Here is a 27137-nt window from a genome sequence, read left to right as displayed (position 1 = left end):
TTAACCACTGGGCTGTGAAGGAGGGCAGCGCTCGACGGTCACTTCAAAGTGGGGAGTGTCATGGGCGGTGAGTCCATCGGAGGATGGGGGGTTCTGTGAGGAGAAAGGAAGGCAGGTTAACCGCATTGCCCTTTCGGACGCCGCCTTTTGGCCCTCGAGCTCTGTTCCTCACTCCCAGATGTATATATATCAGACCCTGCTGGCCGTCTCCCCTGGCCCCCGTTTGACCCTCTGAGTATAAGCTCCAGAGAGAAAATATTATGGAATTGAGGCCTTATTCACACTATGCATTAAAAAAACTATGATAACACTTTCGGATAAATTCTGAAGAATCCCGGGAGCTGTGGTTTGTTCATGGTGCTGACAGCTGCTATTGCCCTCCCAGAGCGATAATAATAATAATTATTATTATTCTGTTGGCGGCTCCCAACAGAATATTAAAAACACGATAAAACATCAAACGTTAAAAACTTCCCTAAACAGGGTTGCCTCCAGATGTCTTCTAAAAGTCAGATAGTTGTTTATTTCCTTGACATCTGATGGGAGGGCGTTCCACAGGGCGGGTGCCACTACCGAGAAGGCCCTCTGCCTTCAGCTCCCAGAGTTTCCCAGGAAGAGGGATCGATTACTAAAAACCCCCTAGAATTGTCGTTCCAGGAGGGGAATAGTAACTCTCAGCACCCTTAACAGCTCCCGGGTTTCATTGGAGGAGACCTTGACTGTTTGAAGCGATATGATAGTGATTTAGATCTTCACCCAGGGCTGCTGCAGTGGCCCTTCCCCCGGGGCACCTTGGTTCTACCTGGGGCAGCTGCTGAGCTAAAAGCAGGCATATACTCACACACACATCCATCCTCACCTGGGTAACCAGTTCCACCATCTCTGAAGGTTTTGCCCCACCCTCCAGCTTCCGCTGGTTTCGGGGAGGCTCCCGCGTGGTGGTCTGCACTGGTTCTGTTCCCTGTGGGATGGTCCAGCTTTCTTGGGTCCCTTTCTTACAGAACAGGCTGTAGAGAGAAGATGTAGAGAGAAGGGGTCCTTTCCTGAAACATTTCTTAAATGGTACATAGGAAATCTCCCTAGGATGATTATGGTGATGGTGATTTTGTTTTTAGTTTATTTTAAAATGAAGCCTGTATCTTTTATCTTTCTATATAATATTATTGCAAGCATCACGCTGCATTTTGCAGGGTCCGTGAGCAGGGGGAAGCAGCCCCTAGTACAGTCAAACCTTGGCTGTCGAACAGAATCCGTTCTGGAAGCCCGTTCAGCTTCCGAAATGTTCGACAACCGAGGTGCAGCTTCTGATTGGTTGCAAGAGCTTCCTGCACTCAGCGGAAGCCGTGTCGGACATTCGGCTTCCAAAAAAAACGTTTGAAAACTGGAGCATTTACGTCCGGGTTTTCGTCGTTCGGGAGCCGAAACATTCCAAAACGGGGTTGTTCAGGAACCGAGGTTTGACTGTAATACATTTTAAACTAGGATATCATATAGTATAATAGCATAACATCATCTCTTAAAGTAAAAAAAAAAAGATTACAAGAAACATATGTAACAACAGGGTCACAAAAGTTAGAAGCAATCATATGAGTCACATATACATGGTAGTTATAGTTAAGGAGACTGGGAGGGGACACTTGGAATAAACATTTCAGGAAACTATTACTTTTGTGTTTATATCCTGTCTTTCCTCCAAGGACATGGTTCTCTCCCCCCCTCTCCATTTTATCCTTGCAACAACCTTGTTGAAGTTGGTTAGGAGGAGAGGCAGGGACTGATTTGTATCCCAGGTCCTGTCCCAACACCCTAATCGTGATACCACACTGACTCTACCCATCGTGGCTGCAATCTATTTATGTATATAGTTAGGGCCTAGAGGGAGGCGGTGGCAGGAATTTCAGGAAGATCCACTGGGACATAAAAAGAGAAGTGTTGGGGCATACAATGTACCTCTAGGAAGGAACTACAGTCATACCTTGGTTTTCGAACAGCTTAGCTCTCGAACATTTTGGCTCTCGAACGCCACAAACCCAGAAGTGACTAATTTTGGAACCCAAACACCCAATGAGGCTTCCGATGAGGCTTCTGCAGCCAATCGGAAGCCGCACTTGGGTTTCCAGATGTTTTGGAAGTCGAACGGACTTCCGGAACTGATTCCGTCCGACTTCCAAGGCACGACTGTACTGTGAGTTTTGCAGAGGGCCCTGGGTGAAAAAACATGGGCAACTGTGGGTTAGGATTGAAAGTTCAGCGGGTTACATGGCACCACCGGGGACTTTTCCTGTGGTGTACCCCTCGGAAGAAGGGACACGGGTGGCACTGTGGTCTAAACCACAGAGCCTAGGGCTTGCCGATCAGAAGGTCGGCGGTTCGAATCCCTGTGACGGGGTGAGCTCCCATTGCTCAGTCCCTGCTCCTGCCAACCTAGCAGTTTGAAAGCACATCAAAGTGCAAGTAGATAAATAGGTACAGCTACAGCAGGAAAGTAAATGGTGTTTCCATGTGCTTCTCTGCTTCGCCAGAAGCGGCTTAGTCCTGCTGGCCACATGACCCGGAAGCTGTACGCCTGCTCCCTCGGCCAGTAAAGCGAGATGAGCGCTGCAACCCCAGAGTCGTCCGCGACTGGACCTAACAGTCAGGGGTCCCTTTACCTTAACCCCTAGAAGATTGTGCATGTGGGAATGGAGCCCTTTGGATGGATAAGGTCCTCCCCCCCCCAAAAAAAAACCTGCTGCTATATTTGGCTGTCAAGGGAAATTAGGAAATGCTGGGAGGTCCTAGTGATTCGTACAGAGCAGCCTCCACATCCTCACCTCTTGCGGTAGCCGAACATAAGGAAGAGGACACAGAATATAATGCACGCCATGCCAATGTGGACGCCAACCACGATGCCAGCAAGGGAGCTCTCCCCTTCCTGCCCACACTGGCACACTGAGTTGGCATCTGTGGGACAAAGCACAGTCGTTAGGGGACGGAGGTCACAGAGATGGAGAGGCAGGAGGGTGGGGGTCAGCAATCGGGAGCGGCTCGAGGGGGCAGGCTGCCCAGAGGAGGTTGAGAGAAGAGAGCATCAAAACAGCCCTGCTGGAACGCTCCAAAAGCCCACCTAGCCCTGCATCCTGGGCAATCAGGATGCTACCCATTTCCGTTTCTCTTCATTTCTTGTTTTCCCAGAGATTCAGTGGAAACCTTTAGGAAATGTTGCCATTCTAAGGTTTGGTGGTTCAGAACATCAGTCTTTTTTTAGAACGACACCATAAAACAATACCGTAAATACCATGTATCAATAGAAAGATAATGTAATGCAGAAGATAAAACACAATAAAGTGGGTTGAATTAGATCTTTGTTCTATCTAAAGTTATAGCTAAATAACCAGAAGAGGCGGATTTGCTTAAAACTGACAAAAGACTGATGTTATGAGACATCAGACCTAGGAAATCCCAAAAGTTTCCACGATTTTGGCCACTCTAGTGTGTATAAGTGTGTGTTTAAAAGAATCCTCATGAAAATTCATTAATGAAAATTCATTTTAGTGCAAATTTCTCCCAATAGACACACCTTTGTAATTTCGCCCAATTATAGGCATTTTTGCAAAGCAGTTTTTCCTTATGGAATGCACTTTTTCTGTTATTTTCACTAGTACTGTATATGCATTTTTGTAGAGAAGTGTGAATTTTGAAAATACACCTATCCCAGTTTGTGAATTGTTTCGGTAAATGTAAATTAGGTACATTTGCCTTTAAATGCGAAGAGAATTTAATTTATCCCCCATTGCCAGAAGCATGTGTGTGTGTGTGTGTGTTTCTGGTCCTTACCCAGCCTCTCAGAGTTCTCCTGGAGGGAGACAAACCGCACACTGCTGTTCCCATCGCCATTCCCGTTGAAGGCCTGGAGTTTGATCTCGTACATGGCAGATGGTTCTGTGGGAGAGAGTTTGGAAAGGCGAGTGGAGTGGAGGTCAGGTTTATGGAAGCCGACACTAGGGGGCAGCATTGATGGAGAATCTGAGGGCTAGCTAGCAGGATAAGCTAAGGGATATAGGGGGCGATTTCTCCATCATGTGGCAAGGAATCTGCCTCAGACCAGAACAGACTATTAGTCCATATAATTCTGCATTTTCTACTCCATAGGCCGGCAACGTCCGGCCCATGGGCTGGATGCGGCCCACAAAGGCCGTTTATCCAGCCCACAGGCCGCCCGTGAACCGAGCCGCCCGCTCGGCAAGTCCCCCACGCGCTGTGCTAAACCAGCACGTCACGGGGATTCGCCGAGCGGTGCTGGAAATCGCTTCTGCGCAATCACAGAAGCTGCGGACATGTGCAGAAGCCATTTCCAGCATTCCAGACATGGGCAGCACGGCACCAGAAATCGCTTCTGCGCAGGCGCAGACATGCACAGAAACCATTTCTGGTGTTCTGGACATGGGCAGGGCAGCACCGGAAATCGCTTCTGCGCATGTGCGGCCCATGGACGATAGTGCGTGCGAATGCTCCGGCCCATGGCCGGAAAAAGTTGCCGACGCCTGGTCTACTGTGACCAGCAGCAGCTCTGCAGGGCATCTTCCCACAACCACTGGACCCTCCTAAACTGGAGACACCAGGGAGCTGAAGTTACGGTCCCCCTCACAGGAGGCCCAGGAGGAGACTCACCCAAGTTGCTGAACGTGAAAGAGTTGGCCATGCCGGATAAGAGCTCGGGGCCCTCGTAGTGGGCGCTGGGCAGCTTTCGGAGGTAGAGCTTGAAGCCTTCAATTCGTCCCGGCTTGGCAGGCAGCTCCCAAAAGACGTGGACGGCACTGTTGTTGAGGATCTTGGTGAAAAAGCCCTGTGCTGCAGGGACTGAGTAGACCGGGGGGGGGAGGGAGAGATGAGTGACTGTCCTTCCCACCCAGGTGGAGAGAAGCAGGGATACAGCATCTCCCGTACCTGCGGGGTCTCAGTCCCATGCTATTGTCAGGAAGCTGTCAGTGGCTCCCGTCTGGTTGCCCGTGAATTATAAAGACAAGGAAAAGTTTCTTACAGTCCTTTTTTATTTCCATCTTTACAGAGAGAGGGTATAGAACCCAGCCTCTTGGATAATGGCATTGTCTCGAGTGAATCTCCACCCCCGTCTCTCCCACTTCCTCATTCGTCATCATCATAACCTCCTCTATGGGTGCTGCTACGTGCCCTCTATCTTTGAGCTCTTTGCTCTCCTACTTACCCTGTTTCTCCTAAAATAAGCCATACCCATAAAATAAGCCATAGCAGGATTTCTAAGCATTTGCGCAATATAAGCCATACCCCGAAAATAAGACATAGTGATAGGCGCAGTTCTGGAGGGCGCCAAGGAAGAGGCAAGGCTGGACGCATAATTAAAAAATAAGACATCCCCTGAAAATAAGTCACTGTGGGTTTTTTAAGGAAAAATAAATATAAGACGCTGTCTTATTTTCGGAGAAACACAGTACTATTATTATTATTATTATTATTATTATTATTATTATTATTATTGATTTCTTGGTTTACAAAGGTATGTGCAATGTCTCTTTTTTCAAGTTACATTTTCTATAGGTCAGTTTCATTTGTTGAGACATTAGGGTTACATTAGGAAGAAAAGGGGGGAAGAGGTGGAAGGGGGTCATGGTGAGTGAGGGTGGGGGCCGGGTGACGATGTTTCTATTTTACTTAATGTATGTGTGGGGGTTTTATGTCTGCGTCGCTTGTGCAGGTTCTCTTTGCCATTCACTTGCGTTCCTTTGGTGGTGAGAGAGGTTGGGGTGGGCCTCGGGTGTGGTTGCTTGTTTGTGATTGGCTGTGGTGAACTTTGTTTTCACGTGCGAGTGGAGTGGGTGGGTGTTTTTGAATCAGGTTAGCCATATTGATTTGTATGCTCTCCTACCTTTAAGGATCGCCAGGTTCTGGGAGATGGAGGGTCTGGGATGCTTTCTAATGACAATGTGTCAGCCAGGTGTTGTTCTGGTGATTTCCCAGCTTTTCCCCTCACCTGCCTCTGAGCTGCGACCTCCCTCAAACCCCTGTTGTAAATCTGTACTGTCTTTCCTCTTCCTCTTCCTGGAAGGGTCAGGATGGGGAGGCGGTCTCCACCATTCCTCCTCTGCCCAGTCCCTGACAGCTATTACCATTTGTGGCTGGTGCCCAGAGCTGTAGGGATCCAGGGTTGCTGTGTGCGTGCGTGTGTGTGTGTGTATGTGTGTGTGTGTGTGTGTAAGACCTGTTACTATTTTCGCAGCATCGTCCCTGTCTCCAATGTCCTATATTTGCCCAATCAGCATGAAAAGGGAGCATTGTAGCCACAGAGAAGATGTCCCGACCCTTTGTGCCAATTGGATGAAGGAATCAGTGAAGGAAGGTGAGTTGGCCATTGAGGACGGGCTCCTAGGGTCACTCTGAAGAAGGTGCGAGGGGAAAACAGCGAGGAGTTGTCCCGTATGCTTCCAAGCTAAGCATTTAGGAGCATTAAAGACACAAAGTGCTTTGGTTCCAAGAAAACGGTTATGCACATTCTGTTACGTACAATGGAACGTCAAAGGAAACACAGATTGAATCGTTCCAGGTAGCTCAGTTGGTTAGAACAGGGGTTGTCAACCTGGTCCCTACCACCCACTAGTGGGCATTTCAGGATTCCAGGTGGGCGGTAGGGGGTTCTACGGCACAAGCTGAATCCTCATTCCATCGAGCACTGGTGGGCGGTAAGGAAATTTTACCATCAAGAAAGCTGCATTAGTGGGCGGTAGGTATAAAAAGGTTGACTATCCCTGGGTTAGAACATGGTGCTGATAACGCCAAGGTTGCAGGTTCGATCCCCTTATGGGACAGCCGCATATTCCTGCATTGCAGGGGGTTGGACTAGATGATTCTCAGGGTCCCATGCAACTCTACAATTCAATGATCATCCTTACTAAAAAAAGATACTGGAGCACACCATGTTGTTTGCATCTAGCTGAAAGGCCGCATACAGTGGTGCCTCGCTTAACGAATGCCCTGCTTAACGAAATTTCCGCTTAACGAAAGGTTTTTTCTAGCGGAGGTTGCCTCGCTAGACGAATTCGTTTTATGAAAAATTCGTCTAGCGAATCGCGGTTTCCCATAGGAATGCATTGAAATTCAATTAATGTGTTCCTATGGGCAAAAATTTTTTTTAAAAAAATTCAATGCATTCCTATGGGATTCGCTAGATGAATTTTTCGTTATAAGAAAAGACCCGTGGAACGAATTAAATTCGTCTAGCAAGGCACCACTGTACAGTCATACCTCGGTTTAAGTACACTTCAGTTTGAGTACTTTCAGTTTAAGTACTCCGCGGACCTGTCTGGAACGGATTAATCCACTTTCCATTACTTTCAATGGGAAAGTTCGCTTCAGGTTAAGTACGCTTCAGGTTAAGTACGGACTTCCAGAGCCAATTACACTCATACTTCGGGTTAAGTACGCTTCAGGTTGAGTACTCCGTGGACCCGTCTGGAACGGATTAATCCACTTTCCATTACTTTCAATGGGAAAGTTCGCTTCAGGTTAAGTACAGACTTCCGGAACCAATTATGTACTTAAACCGACTTACCACTGTACTGTACAGAGATTTGCAATTATCATAGCAATGCATCCCTAATCATGATCTCTGTGTTACGGTTATCGCGCTTCTGAATTTGCCAAACCAAGAATGGAAGAGCAGAGGTCGGAGATACCAAGGGCAGGTGAAGCCGGAGCCAAAGACAGGCATGGCCAACAAATTCTGGTCTCGCCCCCGTCTTCCTCATCTACAAAGAGTGGCACTGAGATGGAGGAGGAGGAAGACCGCTCCAATGGGTGTACTCACTGCTGCCCAGAGTGGTGGCCAGGATGGGCTGGGAATCCTGGCTGGCGCCCAGGGGTGAGTAAGCCTTCAGGTAGATAGAGTACGTTGTCGAAGGCTCCAGGTTGGTGAAGACATGCTGGAAGGTAGTCTTGCTGACGGCTTCCTGGAGCTCCCGGCTGTCGGACTCTGCAGGAGGTGCGAGGAGGAAGAGAGCTCAATCGGCAATGCTATGTTTGTCGGATGGGATCACGATGGGACCTCCTGGCTCGGACCAAAGGCCCACCTCACCCAGCATCCTGTTCTCCCAAAGCATCCAATCAGGTGCCTTCAGGAAGTCCACAGGAAGGGCACGACATCAACAACCCTCCCCTGAGGGTTTGTCCCCAGCAACAATGTTAACCATTGGGGCTATTCACGTAAGAGCGGTCCTGTTGGATCAGAGCAAAGACACACACACCCCAACTTACTTGTGGGATCTCCTGACACCATAGCTACACAACCACTTGCTCCCATATGGCGCCGTTACAATATGCCTTCCACATTTGTAAGAAAACGAAATCTTTTACTGCGGCACCATCCCTGGTGTGCGTAGTCCACCAAACCTGTGCCCGGGAAGTGAACTTTGGGTGGGAATTTGGGGTGAGGCTCACCACTCACCTCCCGCCTTGCGGATGTGCAGCACGTAACCGATTATGGCCTCTGTCACTTCCATGGGGGGCTCGAGCCAAGACACCTGGATGGAGGTGGTGGACAGGGCAGTGGCCCGGACCCCTTCTGGGGAGCTGGGGAGCTCCTTGGACAGGGCCACAGCTAGCCGGGCACTGGCCTGGTTGGTCCCCGCGCTGTTTTCTGCAATGCACTGGTAGATGGCTTCGTCTGCTGAGGTAATTCGCTGGATCATCAGGGTGCTATGGGAAGTGTTTGGGGTGGAGAGAAGCATTAGCAAGACAAAGACAGAAGGCGTTGTGGCAGAAGAGGTGGAAAGTATTCTCTTTGGTTTAGAAAAAGGCACAACTGTGTTGTTTTTAATTCTGAAAACACCTAGTGGGGCAGCTACAGGCCAACATGTAGTGGCAATCTTTAAAACACCACTATTAAGGAACTCACATCCAGCTCTCACTGAGTTCCTTAATAGTATGGAATAGTATGGAAGTGAGAGCTGGACCATAAAGAAGGCTGATCGCCAAAGAATTGATGCTTTTGAATTATGGTGCTGGAGAAGACTCTTGAGAGTCCCATTGACTGCAAGAAGATCAAACCTATCCATTCTGAAGGAAATCAGCCCTGAGTGCTCACTGGAAGGACAGATCCTGAAGCTGAGGCTCCAATACTTTGGCCACCTCATGAGAAGAGAAGAATCCTTGGAAAAGACCCTGATGTTGGGAAAGATGGAGGGCACTAGGAGAAGGGGACGACAGAGGACGAGATGGTTGGACAGTGTTCTCAAAGTCACCAACATGAGTCTGACCAAACTGCGGGAGGCAGTGGAAGACAGGAGTGCCTGGCGTGCTCTGGTCCATGGGGTCACGAAGAGTTGGACATGACTAAACAACTAAACAACAACAAAGGAACTCGGCTGCCTTGACGGTTGTGAACACGGCATAGCATTCTGAAATGTTTTTTTGTAACCTGGCACCCAGTGACAGAGAAATGGGAGGTAAGGGTCCCTTAATGGCTGAGCAACTCTCCCTCTCTCTCCAGCCTTTGGAATGCTGTAATTCCTTTTAGGAATTATAGGGACAGAACTACCCAAACTGTATTGAAATTTATTCATGTATGCAACTACAGCGGCAAGAATGCTACTTGCCCAAAAATGGAAAGAAGAAGAAGTCCCAGAGAAAGGAGAATGGATACAAAAACTTAGGGGATATGCAGAAAAGGTGAAACTTACGGGAAAAAATAAGAAATCAATATAGCAAGCTTTTTATAAAAGAATGGAAATGGTTTATTGAATATTTACAAATAAACTGTAAACGTATAACCACGTTGGCAGGATTATTATAATAGCTTGCAGTTTTATAAGAGTAAAGAAGTTGAATAAATGAGTAATTTGGAATATGCAGAAAATATAAGAAAATAAATTTAAGGAACTGCAGAAAGAGGGGAAGGAAGTCGGGTTTCAAAATGTTAAAATGATTGTAAAATTATTCAAATGGATAAAATTGAAAATCATAAATGAATAATAATAATGGAATGCTGCAACCCCCTATGCTTCCAGGATTTTTTAAAAAAAGTTTTATTATTTTACAACAAGACTAACAGAGTATTCCAACAATTCAACAGGGGGAGAAATAGAGCATGGTCAGGTATAAGGTAAGGAGATGAAAGACAGAGAAAAATGTTAAAAGAAGCCTGTACAACAGAGGCAACATGGCAGTATTCCAAGATAAGACACACGGAGTGGATCAGAAACTCATATAATGAAAAACAGCAGCAGATGAAATCATATTTGGATGCAATTTGCCATCTGCGTTGTTTAACAAACTGATGGAGAAAAGGGAGATAAAAGAGTTCTTAATGGCTGAGAAATGTTCTCTGTCTGTCTGTCTGTCTGTCTGTCTGTCTGTCTGTCTCTCTCTGTCTCTCTGTCTCTCTCTCTCACACACACACACTCCAGCCTTTGGAAACTTACACTCATCCTGTGTTTCCTGAATACACACAGACACACACCCCAATTCCTCTACATAGGGCTCATCAGCAGGAAGGAGGATGGGGACAAAACTAGAATTAGTTGACTCTCCTCTGTTTGGCTCTGGCGCCCCCTACTGCTGGGCTCCCTGCCTTCCGTCCCACCAGACCCCACAGGGCACCAGCTGCTTCCACCACTGCCCAGCCCTGGCTCAATCCTTTCTAAGTGTGTTCCTTGAGGACGTTCCCGGTCTCACCTGTTGTTGTGCGTCAGCTTGATGTTTTCGCCAGGCGCCAGGACCTTGCCGTTCTTCAGCCAGATCAGGTGGGGTTCCGGCACACCTTGGGCCACGCAGGTAAAAATGGCACTGCTGCCGGGGGGCTTGGAGACGGATTGGGGCCATTGCACAAACTCCGGCGGGGCTGAGGTGGAGAGGAGAGCAGGGAGGGAAGTTTAGTCATGGTGCCAAGCCAGCATCTCAGGGTTGTGAGCATTACTGGCAATGGCTGGTTTGAAAAAAAGCAACCCTAAGGGCAGAATAACATGAGAAGAGTATCATCTAGGCCAGCATCCTTCTCTAAACTAAATGAACACTTCAGCGAAACTTCTCTGCCATGCTTCATCTGCCTTATCTAATTCATTGGATCTGTCTATCCACCCATAGGGACGCGGGTGGCGCTGTGGGTTAAACCACAGATCCCAGGGCTTGCTGATCAGAAGGTCGGCGGTTCGAATCCCTGCGACAGGGTGAGCTCCCGTTGCTCGGTCCCAGCTCCTGCCAACCTAGCAATTCGAAAGCACCTCAAAGTGCAAGTAGATAAATAAGTACCGCTACAGCGGGAAGGTAAACGGCGTTTCCGTGTGCTGCTCTGGTTCGCCAGAACCAGCGTTGTCATACTGGCCACATGACCTGGAAGCTGTACGCTGGCTCCCTTGGCCAATAATGCGAGATGAGCGCGCAACCCCAGAGTCGGTCACGAATGGACCTAACGGTCAGGAGTCCCTTTATCTTTATCCACCCATAAATGTTTAGAGGAGGGTGGCCAGAGTCAAAGCTCCCAAGCTCAGAGATTTTGCTTTGTATGCAGAAGGGTCCCCACCAGGGCCAGATTTAGGTTTGATGAGGCCCTAAGCTTCTGAAGGTAATGGGGCCCTTTGTATGTCCAGCTGTCCTTGTCAACAACAAATTGTCACTTTTTTGTGTTGAATATATAATATATGTTACAGGTAGGTAGCCGTGTTGGTCTGACGTAGTCGGGGGGGGGGGGGGAATCCTTCCAGTAGCACCTTAGAGACCAACTAAGTTTGTCATAGGCATGAGCTTTCTGAAGAAGTGTGCATGCGCACGAAAGCTCATACAAATGACAAACTTAGTTGGTCTCTAAGGTGCTACTGGAAGGGAAAAAAATTATATGCTACAGTGGTACCTCGGTTTATGAACACAATTGGTTCCGGAAGTCTGTTCATAAACTGAAGCGTTCATAAACTGAAGCGAACTTTCCCACTGAAAGTAATGGAAAGTGAATTAATCCGTTCCAGACGGTCCGCGGAGTAAGTGTTCATAAACTGAAGCGAACTTTCCCATTGAAAGTAATGGAAAGTGGATTAATCCGTTCCAGACGGGTCCGCGGAGTACTTAAACTGAAGCGTTCATAAACTGAAGCATGGGTGTAATTGGTTCCGGAAGTCTGTTCATAAACTGAAGCGTTCATAAACTGAAGCAAACTTTCCCATTGAAAGTAATGGAAAATGAATTAATCCATTCCAGATGGGTCCGCGGCGTTCATAAACCGAAAATTCATAAACCGAGGTGTTCATAAACCGAGGTTCCACTGTATATGGTAATTTATGAACCTAATAGGTATCTAAAGCCATTTCACATGCAGAATGTAGGCACCCTATATATAGAAATGAGCAAACCAGTGATATTTTAGGGAGCAGGATAGCAAGCGGGGCCCATGACTTACATCATAGGAGCCCACACAACACAAAACACTGTTGCTGTATGTAGGTTATATTTTATTTGTTTTTTATCTTATATTTTGGAAATGTACATTCAGGGGGTACATTCAGTATATTTTTGGGTGGGTCCACAAGAGAGTGGGGCCCTAAGCTATAGCTTGTGTAGCTTATACGTAAATCCGGCACTGGCCCCCAGGGTCAATCTGGGTAGGACCCCTTGGAAGGACCCTTTGCCCGAAACCAGTCACCCCTGAGCTAGTTGTGACTTGGTATAAGCTCCTACTTTGGAGGGGCTGTAGCTCAGCAGCCAAGCAACAAGGAGTTGCGATGTGTGTGTATGTGTGGCTGTAATTATGTTTTTGTTTTTATGGCATGGCATTCAATTTCATTGTACGCTGTGGGCTAAACCACTGAGCCTAGGGCTTGCTGATCAGAAGGTCGGCGGTTCGAGTCCCTGTAACGGGGTGAGCTCCCATTGCTCGGTCCCAGCTCCTGCCCACCTAGCAGTCTGAAAGCATGTCAAAGTGCAAGTAGATAAATAGGTACCGCTTCAATCGGGAAGGTAAACGGCGTTTCCATGTGCTGCTCTGGTTTGCCAGAAGCGGCTTTGTCATGCTGGCCACATGACCTGGAAGCTATACGCCGGCTCCCTCGGCCAATAATACGAGATGAGCGCGCAACCCCAGAGTCGGTCACAACTGGACCTAATGGTCAGGGGTCCTATGTACAATGACAATAAAGTATCTATCATCTATCTATCATCTATCTATCTGCTTTGCATGAGCTCCTTGGAGAAAAATGTGTGGGATATAAACACACAAAAAAAAAAATAGAGGGGGGGTTGGAGTCATGTGCATGCATAAACACGCATGGAATTGCGTGTGCACACCCCGTGTTTCCCCTCTGGCGCATCCACACCCACATGGCGCTCTGTGGACCAATGCCACAGTTTCCCGTGCCCCTTTCTGAATCTGTTTTGCCCTGCTCCCTTTCTTTTCCAGCTCTGAGGACTCAGATGTGCCAAAAATAATGTCCACTGCCCATTTCACAGCCTCTCCCTCAGGATCTGGTTGCCGGGGTCACCTCCCTCCTCCCCCCCCCGCCCCAGGGGGTGGGGGGTGGGGTGGGGCAGAGTTCCCGCTAGACACAATTACAAATCCACTCAACCCTGCCAGACGCACGAACTCTCTCTCCTCTCTCTCTTTGCAAATCCTGCATTATGCGGCATGCACACAAATTGCACAGAGGCGAGGCTCTGGAAATTTCGTACGGTTCACGTTTTTTTTAAAAAGAAGTTTTCAAAGAAGAGGGAGTCACACAAACACAGGAGCAAAACAGCTCTCTGCAATGGGCAGAAAATTAACCCCCCTCACTTATTAGATTTCCCACATTGTTATTAGTTTCTGAACCTCCTCCTCTGTTTCTACCCCCCCTTCCCTAAATGCACCAAAATGCTTTCCTGGTTCTCCTTCGCTAAGAAACAAAAAAAATCATTGTGTTAAGCGAACGCAACTCCTCCTAAATCATCTCTCCCCCCCCCCCGCCCCGTCCTGAATTGGTGCTTCCGTTTGCTCCGAAACCAGCCAATTTCTCTCTCTGGGCTCATCCACACAGTCGTTTAAGGTGGGCAGTAATCTTCCTGAGCCTCCTTTAATTCTCTGTTGTCCTTATGGCACTCTAACCCAGGCACCCCCAAACTGCGGCCCTCCAGATGTTTTGGCCTACAACTCCCATGATCCCTAGCTAACAGGGATGATGGGGATTGTAGTACAAAACATCTGGAGGGCCGAAGTTTGGAGGTGCCTGCTCTAACCCAGTGTTTCTCAACCAGTGTGCCTCCAGATGTTTTGGGACTACAACTCCCATCATTCCTGACCATTGGCCTTGCTAGCTAGGGATGATGGGAGTTGTAGTCCCAAAACATCTGGAGGCACACTGGTTGAGAAACACTGCTCTAACCGCTACACCACATTTAGTTGGCTATGACCCACATTCAAAGCGTTGTTATACCACAGGAGAATCCTGGGAACTGTAGTTGGTTAGGGATGATGAGAGTGGTTAGGAAGTCCCACTCACAAAGGTCCAATTCCCAGAATTCCCTTGGAAGAGGGATTGACGGTTGGACCAATCCGGGAATCGTGGCTCTGTGAGGCGAACAGGGGTGTCCTCTCAACTTTCAGTACCCTTAACAAATTACTGTTCCCAGGATGCTTTGGGAGAAGCCAAGACTGCTTGACGATGTATGCATATCCTCCAACCTTTCTCCGATGAAAATAGGGGCATCCCATTCCATAATGATAATTTTACGATTTATACCCCACACATCTTACTGGGTTGCCCCAGCCACTCTGGGTGGCTTCCAACATATATAAAAATATAATAAAACATTAAGCATTTTTTTAAAGCTTCCCTATACAGGATTGCCTTCAGACAGCTGGGGAGTTGGATAGCTCCATACCCTCCAACATTTCTCCAATGAAAATAGGGACGCGGGTGGTGCCTAAGGGCCTGCCGATCAGAAGGTAGGCGGTTCAAATCCCCGCGACGTGGTGAGCTCCCGTTGCTCGGTCCCAGCTCCTGCCAACCTAGCAGTTTGAAAGCACGTCAAAGTGCAAGTAGATACTGTAAATAGTTACCGCTCCGGCGGGAAGGTAAACTGCATTTCCGTGCGCTGCTCTGGTTTGCCAGAAGCAGCTTTGTCATGCTGGTCACATGACCTGGAAGCTGTACGCTGGTTCCCTCAGCCAAAAATGCGAGATGAGCGCCGCAACCCCAGAGTCGGTCACGACTGGACCTAATGGTCAGGGGTCCCTTTACCTTTACCTTTAAGGAAAAGCAGGACATTCCAGGATCAAATCAGAAACCTGGACGGCTTCTCTAAATCAGGGATGTCCCTGGAAAATATGGACACTTGGAGGGTATGTTTGCTTTAAGTGCAGTTTGCGAAGGGTGCTCAGAGTTGTTAAGAAACCCCCTCTTCCACTCCAATACCCAGAAATCCCTGGGAAGGAGAATGGAGTAGCAAACTCCACTTCCCAATATTCTTAGAGGGAAAGCCACGAATTTTAAGGCAATATGATATGGCTCTAAGTGCATGGGGCGGCTGTGGCCCCCTTTATGTTTTGAACTGGACTTTTTGGAGCCATTTTCGAAAGACATCTAAATCCCTCTTTGCAGGGCAGGCTGGATGTGGAAGGAATCGGGCTCAGGCGCCACAGCCCCATAGATCGGTCCTGGTCCCCCAGCTGCGCCACAGCCGGGAGGAGCCCCTCTCAACACCCCCCCCCTCCGCCCCACCCCTGGCCGCAGCGTGGGAGCAGCCTCGGAGGCAGATGTCACATTGAAAGGGCTGACACCCTCCAGAAAAGAAGCTTTAAGCTTGCGAGACGGGCCGCATCTCATTAGCTCGCCAAAGGGCTGGGAAATGAACAGCGGCCCCCCTCCCCGCCTCGCCCCCCAAACAAAGGAGAGAAGAGACGGCCCCTCACTTGAAAATGGCTTTGTCGTCCAGACGGGCCGGCATGGCAATGAAGAGGGGGCGAGAGCGAACTCTGCCCTTTCCCTGCGCCCCACAGAATGCGCCAGAGGAATCTGTGCACCCTCTCACACGCCCTTAAACCACCCCGAAACATATGCTCGCTCGGACCCTTGCTCTTGGCTTGGCAGAGCTGGGAGATAACAGAAGGTCAGGAAGCAGGGACTTTCAAAGGAATCTGAAGGGACATGGAGGGACCCCCCCCTCCTTCTGGATAGCCCCCTAGCCATCGCTCAGGAATACAGCACCTGCCTGGCAGGCAGAAGGTCCCAGGTTCTCCAAGTAAGGGTAGGAGCTGTCCCCCACCTGAAAACCTGGAGAGCTACTGGCCTTTATTTGAAAGCTTGAGGACTAAAACCTTGCATTCTTTTTAAGGGAAGGGCCGCAGCTCAGTGGGGGAGAATCTGCTTTGCCTGCAGAAGGTTCAGTCCCCAGCCTCTCCAGGAAGGCCTTCCCTGAAACCCTGGGCAGCGGCTGTCGGCCAGTGAGGACAACGGTGAGCTAACTTGGTCAAGAGCCTGACTCAGGCTTCCTCTGCTCCTAATGCCACAGAACACCTGCTTTGCGTGCAGGAGATTCGATCTCTGGCATCCATGGTTAGAAGCAGGCAGGCAATGGTGAAGAACCTTTATAACCTGAGCACCTAGATGGATGCTGCCAGTCAGAGTAAGCAATACTTGCCTAGGCGAAAAAATAGCTTGACACCCTCTAAGTCACCTTCTTAATGTTCCTTTCATCTCCGCAGTATATCGTTTTGCTCCAAAGAGCTCACGGGCAACTGCATGGCATGGGGGGTGGATTTGAACCCTGAGCTCGCCCAGGTCCAAATCCAACGCTCTAACCACTGTGCCACACTGAGAGAGGGAGCCACTGTCCCAACAGCCTGACTCTCTCCGTCCCCTTTTTAATCTAGGCAGTGGACCTCTAAGCCAGCCCATTCTGCTCCTGAACATCTCCGATAGCTTAGGGGGCCGACCCCCACGCCGAACACCTCTTTGCCTCTTAACAATGGATTTCCCACTTTCACCTCCAAGTCCACATTCATGTTTCATCCTAGAGAGAAGAAATCGAAGGGGATCTGGCAGCCGTGTGTGTGTGGACGAGGAGGTCATGACCTCTGCCCTTTCACCCCGCAAAGTCAAGTATGCCATTCCCAACTGGGACGTGCCGGCCAAACCTCGGAGACTCCTTCTTCACCCACCTTCTCGTCGCACCCTTGACCTCTCCTGCGGACCCTCAAGCAGCCATAGCTCATTTGCTGGAGGGAGTAGAGGAAGGCTTAAGGGGTGAAGCCGTACTCCTTGACTCCCCAACACAGACCTCTGCTTTCTTCATCCCTCCCCCCCTTTGTATGGAAACGGAGCCCTGCCAATTCCGAATTCAACGCCACCACAAGGGGTCCATTTGGCCGACGCCGTTCTCCTGACAGGGTTGTGGGGTGGCTGTGGGTGTTTTGTGGTTTTTTTTGCTCCCATCAATCACCCCCAGGCCCTTTTGTCCTCAGCACATGGGTCATGGAATCGACCCCACATCTCTTTATCTGAGCCACGGCCCAGAATCGATGGCCGCTCTGGGGGCAGGTTCGATCCTGCCTCTCATCAACCCTTGAGATGAGAAAGTGGAGGAGCAGCGGGGGGGGGGGAGGAGGCAAGGAGGGGTGGCAGCGAGATGTTCTGAAATGAAACTGATATCGGGGACAAAACACCTTGAAGAGAGAGAGAGAGACCCAAGACAAGGGGACATTGCAATTTCTGTCGAGCAGAAAATTAAGGAGGAGAGACGTTCATAGCAAGGCATCCAGGACTTTGTGTCCGGGAGGCAAAGGTCACAGAGGTTTGTAGCTGGGCAGGGGAGGCCTTACGGACTCAGAGATGTTCTACCAGCGTAATCAGGGATTTTTCATAGGCAAAAACATGGAGCCGAGTCAGGTCACCGGCCGACAGATTCAGAACCCCAGTAAAACATTTATGAGGCTCCAACAAAACCATTTCACCCTTCTTCATGGCTTGTGTTGACACTGATGGTGGTGATTACTGGGAGGGAAATTCATCAGTGTTAGGGGGTGTGGGGTGTGTGAAGGCTTGTCTGTTGCAAAATCCCAAGGGGAGGGGGAAACCTCTTGCCCCTGACGCTCAGATAGGCGAAGAGCCTTGAGGGGTTGAACAGGAACAATCCCGCCATCCCCAGTATCCTGATTCCGTCAGCGTCCAGCCCGATAGTCCACAAACACAATGGCAGCAGCTCTCCCCAGGATCTGGCGTTCAGAGGCAGGCTACACCTGAACATGGAAGTTCTGTTTCCCACCTACCTGGGCTATTAAAATAAGCATGACAAGAGAGGTTTGGATCCTGCTGATCCATTCTAGTCCACTTAGTGGCTAATCGGATGCCTGCTGGTTTTCTGGATTCCTCCACCAGGCATAACCCACATGCTTTCAATTCTACCATAGGGACTAGAAACTTGGGATTTTTTTATTTTAAAAAAAGAAAAGCTGCCAATTTCACTTTGTCTCATTTTATCATTTTCTCCCCAACAGTTGCAATATCTCCATATCTCCACATCACTTTGAGGTGGGGGTATGGTTGTTCTTTAAAAAAAAAAAATCCTCAATGGGAATTTTATCCTAGTTCCTAGTCTGGCACTTTTAATCAGTACACTGCACTGGTTCTGGACAAACTAGGTGTGACTTCTTGCTGAGAAAAGGGCATGCGCTTTGCACATGCTCAGAATCGCACACTTCCCTTTAATTTCTGCTCCACGCAGAACGCCACACACCGCCGCACACTCTCCCCACTGATGGCAGAAAAGACAAGGAATGCAATGCAGTCCGAGTACTCTAGCCAGACACCACCACCCTGGTCCGCTGATGCCCACTCACCTTGAACCATGAGGATGCCCTGTGCCGTACGGCGAACCCTGGTGCCAGGCCGGTTGGCGGCACAGACGTAAACTCCGGCGTGCTTCACGGACACGTCTGAGATCATGAGGTTCCCAGTTCCCAGGACCTGGATCCCTTCGACGCCGATGGAACGTCCATCTGTGTGGGGAGAGAGAGAAGGTGAGATGGTAAGATTTGTAGGGACGGCAAATGTGCCAATGTCACACAAACACGGACCTCCACAAAACAAGCTTCCCTCTCCCTCCATTATGGCATGAGGTCTGGTTACACACATATGCCCTCTCTCTCAATTTCCCCACTCACCCAGGCGACTCCAAGACACAATTGGCCGAGGGTTGCCGGTAGCAATGCATTCCAAGATGGCTGTCTGGTGCACCGTGATGGTCAGGTTCTGCGGGCCGGAGAGGATGACCGGCTCCTTGTAGAGCTTGGCCACTGAGACTGGTGAGAGAGAATGGAGGGGAAATGAGATAGGTGCCTCGTTCCCCTGAACTTCTGAGCCCATCATTTCCAAAGACCCAGAAAGCAACCTGAGTTTAGCATCCAAAAGAGGCAGCTCTTACTAATCTGCCAATTATGGTTTCCCTCAGTTTTTTCCTTGATTCAGCCGTAGGGACTAGCAACTTGGACCTTTTTAAATTAATGCTGTCTGTCCATTTTGGCTTCTTGTTTCCCCAGAGTTCAGTTCAGTTCTCCACATTTCCACATCAGCTTGCAAACTTATTTTCTAAGCCCTCACAAAAAATTCTCTGTATTTTAGCGTGCGTTTCTCATGATGGACACATTTTATTTATTTTTTGTATGCCGTTTTTCCTAATGCAAGGCATCTTTCTGTGTTATTTGTATCCATTCTTAGCCCTGCTCAGAGTAGGCCCACCCAAGTTAACACACATGCCCGATATAGGGTCAGCCATTTCAGCAATTCTACGTAGAACTTCGTAGAATCTTAGAGCTGGAAGGGACCCCTAGGGTCATCCAGTCCAACCCCCTGCAATGCAAAGGAATCTCAGCTCTCGGAATCTCAACTTTGTAAGATACAACCTTTGCTTTCGAAAGCACCTCAGAGAAACCCCTGCCCCACCTTGCCAGCTCCACACCCTCCCTCTCTGCTTCAGCTCACTAGCCCTGCGGCCAATTTTCCAAATAGCCCCAAGGAAAATCGGCTGGCTTTCCTGCCTCGTCCCAGATGTGATTCAGCTGTGGGTCCCGCATTGCAGAGGGCTGATTCTCACCACTAATGCTCAGCATGGCTTCCTGGCTGTAACGGGTGTTGGCAATGTTGCTGGCCACACAGCGGTAGGTGCCCACGTCGGAACGCCGCACGCCTGTGATCTGAAGGATCCCGGTGGGGAGCAGCGTGTACCTGGTGGAATCAGGAAGAGAGAGAATGAAACAGAGATGAGGTTGGAGGTGGGGTTCCCGCCTCCCCTGTGCCAGCAAGTGCTCTGTGTGTGGGAGGGAGTGCCTCCCCTTTGAAGGAAGCCTGCAGGCCTTTGGGACTTGGAGGTGGCTTATGCCTAGTGAAACGGATAATGTGGATAGGAAAAAATGGAAGGGAGAAGGGGAGGAGGAGGAATCCATCAGCTTTGCTAAGTGACCAGCAGCTGAGTGAGGCCCTGGACTTTGCCCCAAAGTCCTGCCTTGTTTTGATAGATGATAGATAGATAGATGATAGATAGATAGATAGATAGATAGATAGATAGATAGATAGATAGATAGATAGATAGATAGATGATAGATAGATACAGATAGATAGACATAGATAGAGAATATTTTTCATTAAATTTTCTGTTTTACAATTTCAAACAAACATTTTACAAACTGAACTATCCAATGACTTCCCTTCTTCTCTTTCCATTTTACATATCTTACATCCATCTGCATATTTTGTTGTAACCATTCCAATCAATTTTCCACCCTTACACCCATCAGGAATTATTTACTCTGTTGAATTTATCTTAACGCTGCCAGCGTTTTCAGCTGTACACAGCTATTTCCCATGTACTCAATAAACGTTTTCCAATCTTCTTTAAACGTACCGTATTTTTCCGTCTATAAGACGCCCCCATGTATAAGACGCCCCCTATTTTGGGGGACTCAGATTTAAGAAAATGGGGGGAGATGTGTATAAGATGCCCCCTAATTTTTGACATTATTTTTAAGGGGAAAAACCTAGTCTTGTACACGGAAAAATACGGTATGTTCTTCTTGCACTCTTATGCTGTATGTTAAATCTGCAAGTTGTGCATATTCTATCAACTTGAGTTGCCAGTTCTCTTTAGCTGGGACGTCGCTCCCTTCCATAGTCCTGCCTTGTTTGTTGCCAGTGTGGTGTAGTGGTTAAGAGCGGTAGACTCATAATCTGGTGAACCGGGTTCACATCTCCGCTCCTCCACATTCAGCTGCTGGGTGACCTTGGGCTAGTCATACTTCTCTGAAGTCTCTCAGCCCCACTCACCTCACAGAGTGTTTGTTGTGGGGGAGGAAGGGAAAAGAGAACGTTAGCTACTTTGAGACTCCTTCAGGTAGTGATAAAGCGGGATATCAAATCCGAACTTTTCTTATTCCTCTTCCTATTGCTGATTCCTGGGACACTTCCTTCCCTCAGAGGCCTGCCTTACGATCACTCACCACAAACCAAATCCGTAACACACAAACGCACCAGTCCCCTCCAACCGTACCACCAGCACCCCAGGCCCATTCAAAAGCTCACCGGTAGTCATCCGTCAGCAGGGCTGTGCGGTTGCGCTCCCAGGTTATTGTGGCTTCGGGGACGCCCTGGATAAAGCACTGGAACCGGGCGACACCTCCCTCTTCTACAGCCATGGATTCCGGATGCATGTGGAATTTGGATAGCGCTGCGGGGAGAAACAGGGCGTGATCATCACCGCCACCCCCAAGATGCATGCGGAGCTTCCCCCAATGAAGTCGCCTGCATCATCTACAGTCAGTGGCATAGTAATAGGGGGCGGGGGGGCACCACCCTGGGCAGCAGGCTGCGCGGGGGGCAGCAGGCTGGGCGGGGCTGACCACCTCCGACAGCAGTTAGTCCCAACAAGTGACTGCGACTAAGCACACAGCAACATACAAAATGGAGAAGACACACAGACACACTGATCAGAACATGCTCCTCCATGCTAGTACAACCCAACACACCCTCTTCTAGTCACATGTAGCGGACGTCTGTCCCAGCTCAGGAGGAAACAGGAAGTCTTCTCCTGAGTGCTGCAAAACATCCCTTAACATGTCCACTGTAGGAATGTTGTACTTGAATGTTTTACATCCCACAGAACGGACTTCCGGAATGGATTCCGTTTGAGAACCGAGGCGCGGCTGTATGTAGAACTGTCAGCATGCATGGCACTTTTGGGAGCAGAATGCAGGCGAGCAAGCCCCTGCCCCAAGGACATTACAGTCCGTGTGGTTTAAGAGATGGAAGAAGAGATCCCAGACCCAAGGATCTGAAGGCAGCCCTGTTTAGGGAGGCTTTTAATGTTTAATAGATTCTTTTATTTCATTTTTCTGTTGTAAGCCGCCCAGAGTGGCTGGGGAAACCCAGCCAGATGGGCGGAGTATAAATATATTATTATTATTATTATTATTATTATTATTATTATTATTATTATTATCATTATTATTACAATCCAAACTTGGATTAGTGGGAGAAGAGTAATAATGGTCAGCAAGACAGTTGGAACAGAGGGAGCTGCCTCATATCGAGTCAGACCATTGGTCTATCTAGTTCAGTATTGCCTACATCAGGCTTCCTCAACCTCGGCCCTCCAGATGTTTTTGGCCTACACCTCCCATGATCCCTAGTTAGCAGGAACCAGTGGTCAGGGATGATGGGAATTGTAGTCTCAAAACATCTGGAGGGCCGAGGTTGAGGAAGCCTGGCCTACATTGACTGGCAGTGACTCTCCAGGAGGTCTCTCCCAGCCTTACCTGGAGATGCTGGAGATTGAAGCCGGGTCCTTCTGCCTGAGGAGATTCCTGAGGGCCAGACAGAAAGGTCTGGAGAGCTGAATATGCCCTCCCTCAGGCCTGAGCTTTTCCACCCCGATGTATAAATTACAGAGTTAATAAAAACCATGGAAACAAGACAAGGAAACACTCCCACTAAGGGCGGACTTGGGTCATATTTTTTGTAATATGGCACCCTGCGCAAGCCCAAAATTTGGCACCCTCCCAAAACAGACCTTCCCAATTATGGAACTTCTCCATTTTGGACCCTCTCAACTTGGCACAAATTAGGCACCCCCGAATGGATCTTCTTGGTTTGGAGCCCCCTTGGCTTGCTCGCCCGTTGCAGGAGAACTTCCCGCACCACCCTAAATCCAACGCTGCTCCCAGCCCACCCGCTGCACCCTTTTTGAACCCACAGAAGACTGCGCCAAACGGTGGCCATCTTAGCCGCCCCAAACTCACTCGCAATTTGCACTCGGGCCTTGCGGCTGACCAGCAAGCCGTAGCGGTTCTGGGCAGTGCAGCTGTACTCTCCAGCGCTGGAGTCGCTTGTGATGTTGGCGTCTGCAGCTCCGCCTCCCCGGGGCCGCCGGTGCACGCTTTCCAGCCGCAAGGAGCCGTTGGACAAGATGGCGGCATGGCTGTTGTTGGAGAGGGCTGCCCCGTTCCGGTACCAGGTGATGGTGATGGGCGCCTCACCTTCCACTTGGCAGTGCAAGAGGAGCGGGCGATCTCGGATAGCAATCACGTCGCTGGGCTCCAAGAGGAATGCCAGCTCTGAAGGGTAGGCCAGGCCTGTGAGAAAGAATGAATAAGAGTTTGAAGAAGAGTTTGGATTTGATATCCCGCTTTATCACTACCCTAAGGAGTCTCAAAGCGGCTAACATTCTCCTTTCCCTTCCTCCCCCACAACAAACACCCTGTGAGGTGGGTGAGGCTGAGAGACTTCAAAGAAGTGTGACTAGCCCAAGGTCACCCAGCAGCTGCATGTGGAGGAGCGGAGAGGCGAACCCGGTTCCCCAGATTTCAAGTCGACCGCTCTTAACCACTACACCACACTGAGATTTACAGGCCTGGGAATCCAGCCTCCACCATCCATGGTGTTTGTTTGTTTGTTTTAAAAGCAACATGGTATTTTTTTTTATTTCATAAAATTTGCTTTGAGGGTTGTTGGGTTTCGTTTTGCTTTGTTTACAAACAAGCGGTGTACATGTTTTATGAAATGAATAAAATCTGTATACCGCTTGATTGGAAAACAGAAAACCCTAAGCAAAACCTGAAAGAAAATTACACACAAAAAAATAAGAAAACAAATGCGAGTATTCTTTATCCACTTGCCAAAGCCATTACCGAAAACAAAATACGTTGCGCGGTTAAGACAATTGTTAAAACCAGGCATTCTGTCAGGAAAGAGTTTGCTTCCCCAGAAGAATTTAACTGATCGGCTCCACAAAATTTATATACTACTTGATTGTATAAAAACAACAACCCAAAGAGACCTCCAAGTGCTTTGCAAAATGAAGAATAAAAGGAAAAACAGCTATTTAAAACATTTTGAAAAATTATTACAATCAACAATAAGCTGCTTTTTTTAAGGCATTCTGACAGTGAGTTACAGCTCTTGCCCTTGAAAGAAAAATAGAACTTCTCTGTACTCAAGCAACAACAAAACACCTCTTACTTTCAGATTTTTGGGTCTATCTAGCTCAATATTGTCTACACTGACTGACAGCAGCTCTCCAAGTTTTCAGGAGAGGGGACAATTCCCAGCCCTACTTAGAGATGCCAGGGATAGAACCTGGGACCTTTTGCACGCAAAGCAGATGCTCTACCCCTGAACTACTACAGCCCTTCCCTTAAAATGCAATAGTAAGATTCCAGTCCTCATTGTTCTGAACTAAGAGATGAATTTTAAAAAGAGCAGAGGAAGCTGGAGGGAGGGAAAAAGTGAGATATAAATGCAGCAAAATAAATAGCAGCAATGATTAATAATAACCAACAATGATTATTATTAATAAACAACAACAGCAGCCCAGAGTCAATGCAAGGGTGCAACAAGCAAAGAGGTGGCATTGCTCCTTCTCATCCTGCAATTCTCATGCCAAGACCCCACCTTCACTGCTCTCCCTCCCCACAAAAAGAAACCCTCACCCGCCTCCCCTTATGTCCCCAAATTGCCTCTGACTGCCAAAGAGCCTTGAACGGGAGTCTAAAATTAGCTCTGGGGACTTGGGGAAGAACAAGGGCAATTAAGAGCCTCTTGGCTTCCGAGTGGGGCGATTTCTATAGCTTCAAAGGGGCTAATCTCGCTTCCTTTCACCCTCACTTCCTGGCCCATACCACACCCCATTGGGGGTCTCCCTCTCTTCTCTTCCCCCCCCCTTGCCCACCCGCCCAACACATCCGAGAGGCATTTCATTCACAAGCCGTGTTTTTTTGGCCGCAGACCAAAGAGGGCCAGCTCCGTCTCTGGCCACACCCTCCGACAGTCGGGGTGTCTGCCAAAAAAAGGAACAAAAAAAGGAGGAAGGAAGTTGGATTTGGGGTGAGGGGTGGTTGGCACCACGCCGAAACGATGCGGCCAGCACGCTCTGCCACACGTCGGCTTGCATCCCAGACTTGGAGGGGTCAAGGGCGTGTGGGCAAGGGTTGCAATGCATGCACAGCTGGGGCCGGTGTGGTGCTTGTAAGGCTTTAGGGCAGAGTTTGGGGGCCCCCACTCAGTGGAATGAGCAGGAGGGTCCTCAGACACAGTGGGGCGGGCTGGCAGGAGGCGCTGTGCCCTCTAAACATGTGTGAGTTGGCGATGGGGCGCCATCACACCTGGAGCGTAACAAAGCTGACTTATAGGTGTCACACACACCCGGCGTCTGCCTAGGCCTGTTTTATCTCCCCTGCCTAGCCATGACTCTCCCAGGGTCCCAGGCACGGAAAGATCTTTCCAAAATCCCCAGCTCGAAATCCTTTTCTAACTAGAGAGGCCCAGGATTGAACCCGGGAGCTTCAAATCTTGTGCTTTACAATTAAGGAACACTGGTAGTGGTTTCCTGCCAAGAGCATTGGCCTACTGAGCCTAGTGTTGTCTACACGGACTGGCAGAGGCTTCCCAATCTTTCTCCAGCCCTAGTTGGAGATGCCTGGGATTTTCTACATGGAAAGCGTGTGGGTTAGCCCTCAGCTATGATCCTTTCCCTCAGTAGGCTGAGCATGAGACTCTTAATCTCAGGGTTGTGGGTTCGAGCCTCATGTTGGGCAAGGGGTTCCTGGATTGCAGGCGGTTGGACTAGATGACCCTCGTGGTCCCTTCCAACTCTACGATTCCGTGATTCTATAAAATACATTCAGGTCCCAGCCCTCACGTTTGTAAAGAAAGGGATGGTGGTTTGACAGGAACGAAAGGAAGCTACTTCATCACAAAGTTAGCCCATTGGCCCAGCTAGCTCAGTGTGCTGACTGGCAGCTGCTCTCCATGTTTTCAAGCACGGGTATCTCCCGGTGCTCCCTGGAGTTGTCAGGAATTCAACCTGGGACCTTCTGCATGCTCTGCCACTGAACTACAGCCTACCCACGCCAAAATAAATAAAGTAAGATTCTACTTCTGAGACGAGTTCCTGGTTCAATCCTTGGCCTCTCCTGTTAAGGCTGGAAGTTTCCCCTGCCTGAAACCCGGGACAGCTGCTGCCAGTCAGTGTAGACAATGTTGAGCAAGATGGGCTAAAGCTTTGAGTCAGAATAAGGCAGCTTCTAATTTAAGCCAGCCGTTTATCCAGCACCATGAGGACCAGAATGTTATTTTTATTTTATTGAATTTCTATGCCACCCTTCCTCATTGTAAGATCTCATGGCGGCTCACAGCATCTCACTTCACTTCTGGGGCCTGAGCTGAGCAGCGGTGCCTAAAATTCCTGAAAAGCAAAGCCAAGTCGCTGGACTTTCTCCTCAAGTTCACTCCTCAGGCTCAGCCCAGGGGAGAGGGCCTTCTCCGCAGGATCCCAAAGGGTGTCCACACACGGGTGCGGCCCACGTGGCCTGCCCAGACAACCTCCCTCTCTTTCCCCCAACCCCGTAATCTCCCAAACCAAACAGATGGAAACTGCTGTGCGAAGTGGGGGGAAATAAATAAAGAGACTTTAATCCCCTCAGAGGGAGGGCCGGCACAAAGTTAAACTCCGGGCGATGACAATGGGCTCTGTGGAGAAAAGGGGGGGCAAGGGAGGTGGGGAGACAGAATTGTGTCCCCCTTGACATCTTGATGGATGCCACCATTCAAGGCCGCCTTAGCAACTGCATGGCTGGCCGGGGAGGCCCCATAGCCCGGCTGTTGAGAGAGGCTTTGCGGGGGGCCCGGCAT

General features: G+C 49.1%; 1 protein-coding gene across 1 annotated transcript; it reads right to left on the bottom strand.

The window, feature by feature from the left end:
• On the bottom strand, positions 1 to 27137 carry LOC118076256 (immunoglobulin superfamily DCC subclass member 3-like). The gene is made up of 14 exons (XM_088659921.1): positions 27013 to 27137; positions 23249 to 23634; positions 21534 to 21678; positions 20053 to 20183; positions 19124 to 19261; positions 18800 to 18958; positions 10681 to 10846; positions 8453 to 8703; positions 7817 to 7981; positions 4651 to 4839; positions 3817 to 3921; positions 2814 to 2943; positions 860 to 1007; positions 1 to 93 (listed from the first exon to the last, which is right to left on the bottom strand). The coding sequence occupies exons 1-14, from the start codon at positions 27135 to 27137 to the stop codon at positions 1 to 3; spliced, it is 2331 nt and encodes a 776-aa protein (XP_088516047.1).

The sequence above is a fragment of the Zootoca vivipara genome, chromosome 16 (genome assembly GCF_965207765.1).
Source record: "Zootoca vivipara chromosome 16, rZooViv2.hap1.1, whole genome shotgun sequence".
Classification (NCBI taxonomy): domain Eukaryota; kingdom Metazoa; phylum Chordata; class Lepidosauria; order Squamata; family Lacertidae; genus Zootoca; species Zootoca vivipara.
The sequence above is the reverse complement of the archived record's forward strand: the minus strand, read 5'-3'. Positions and strand labels throughout refer to the sequence as shown.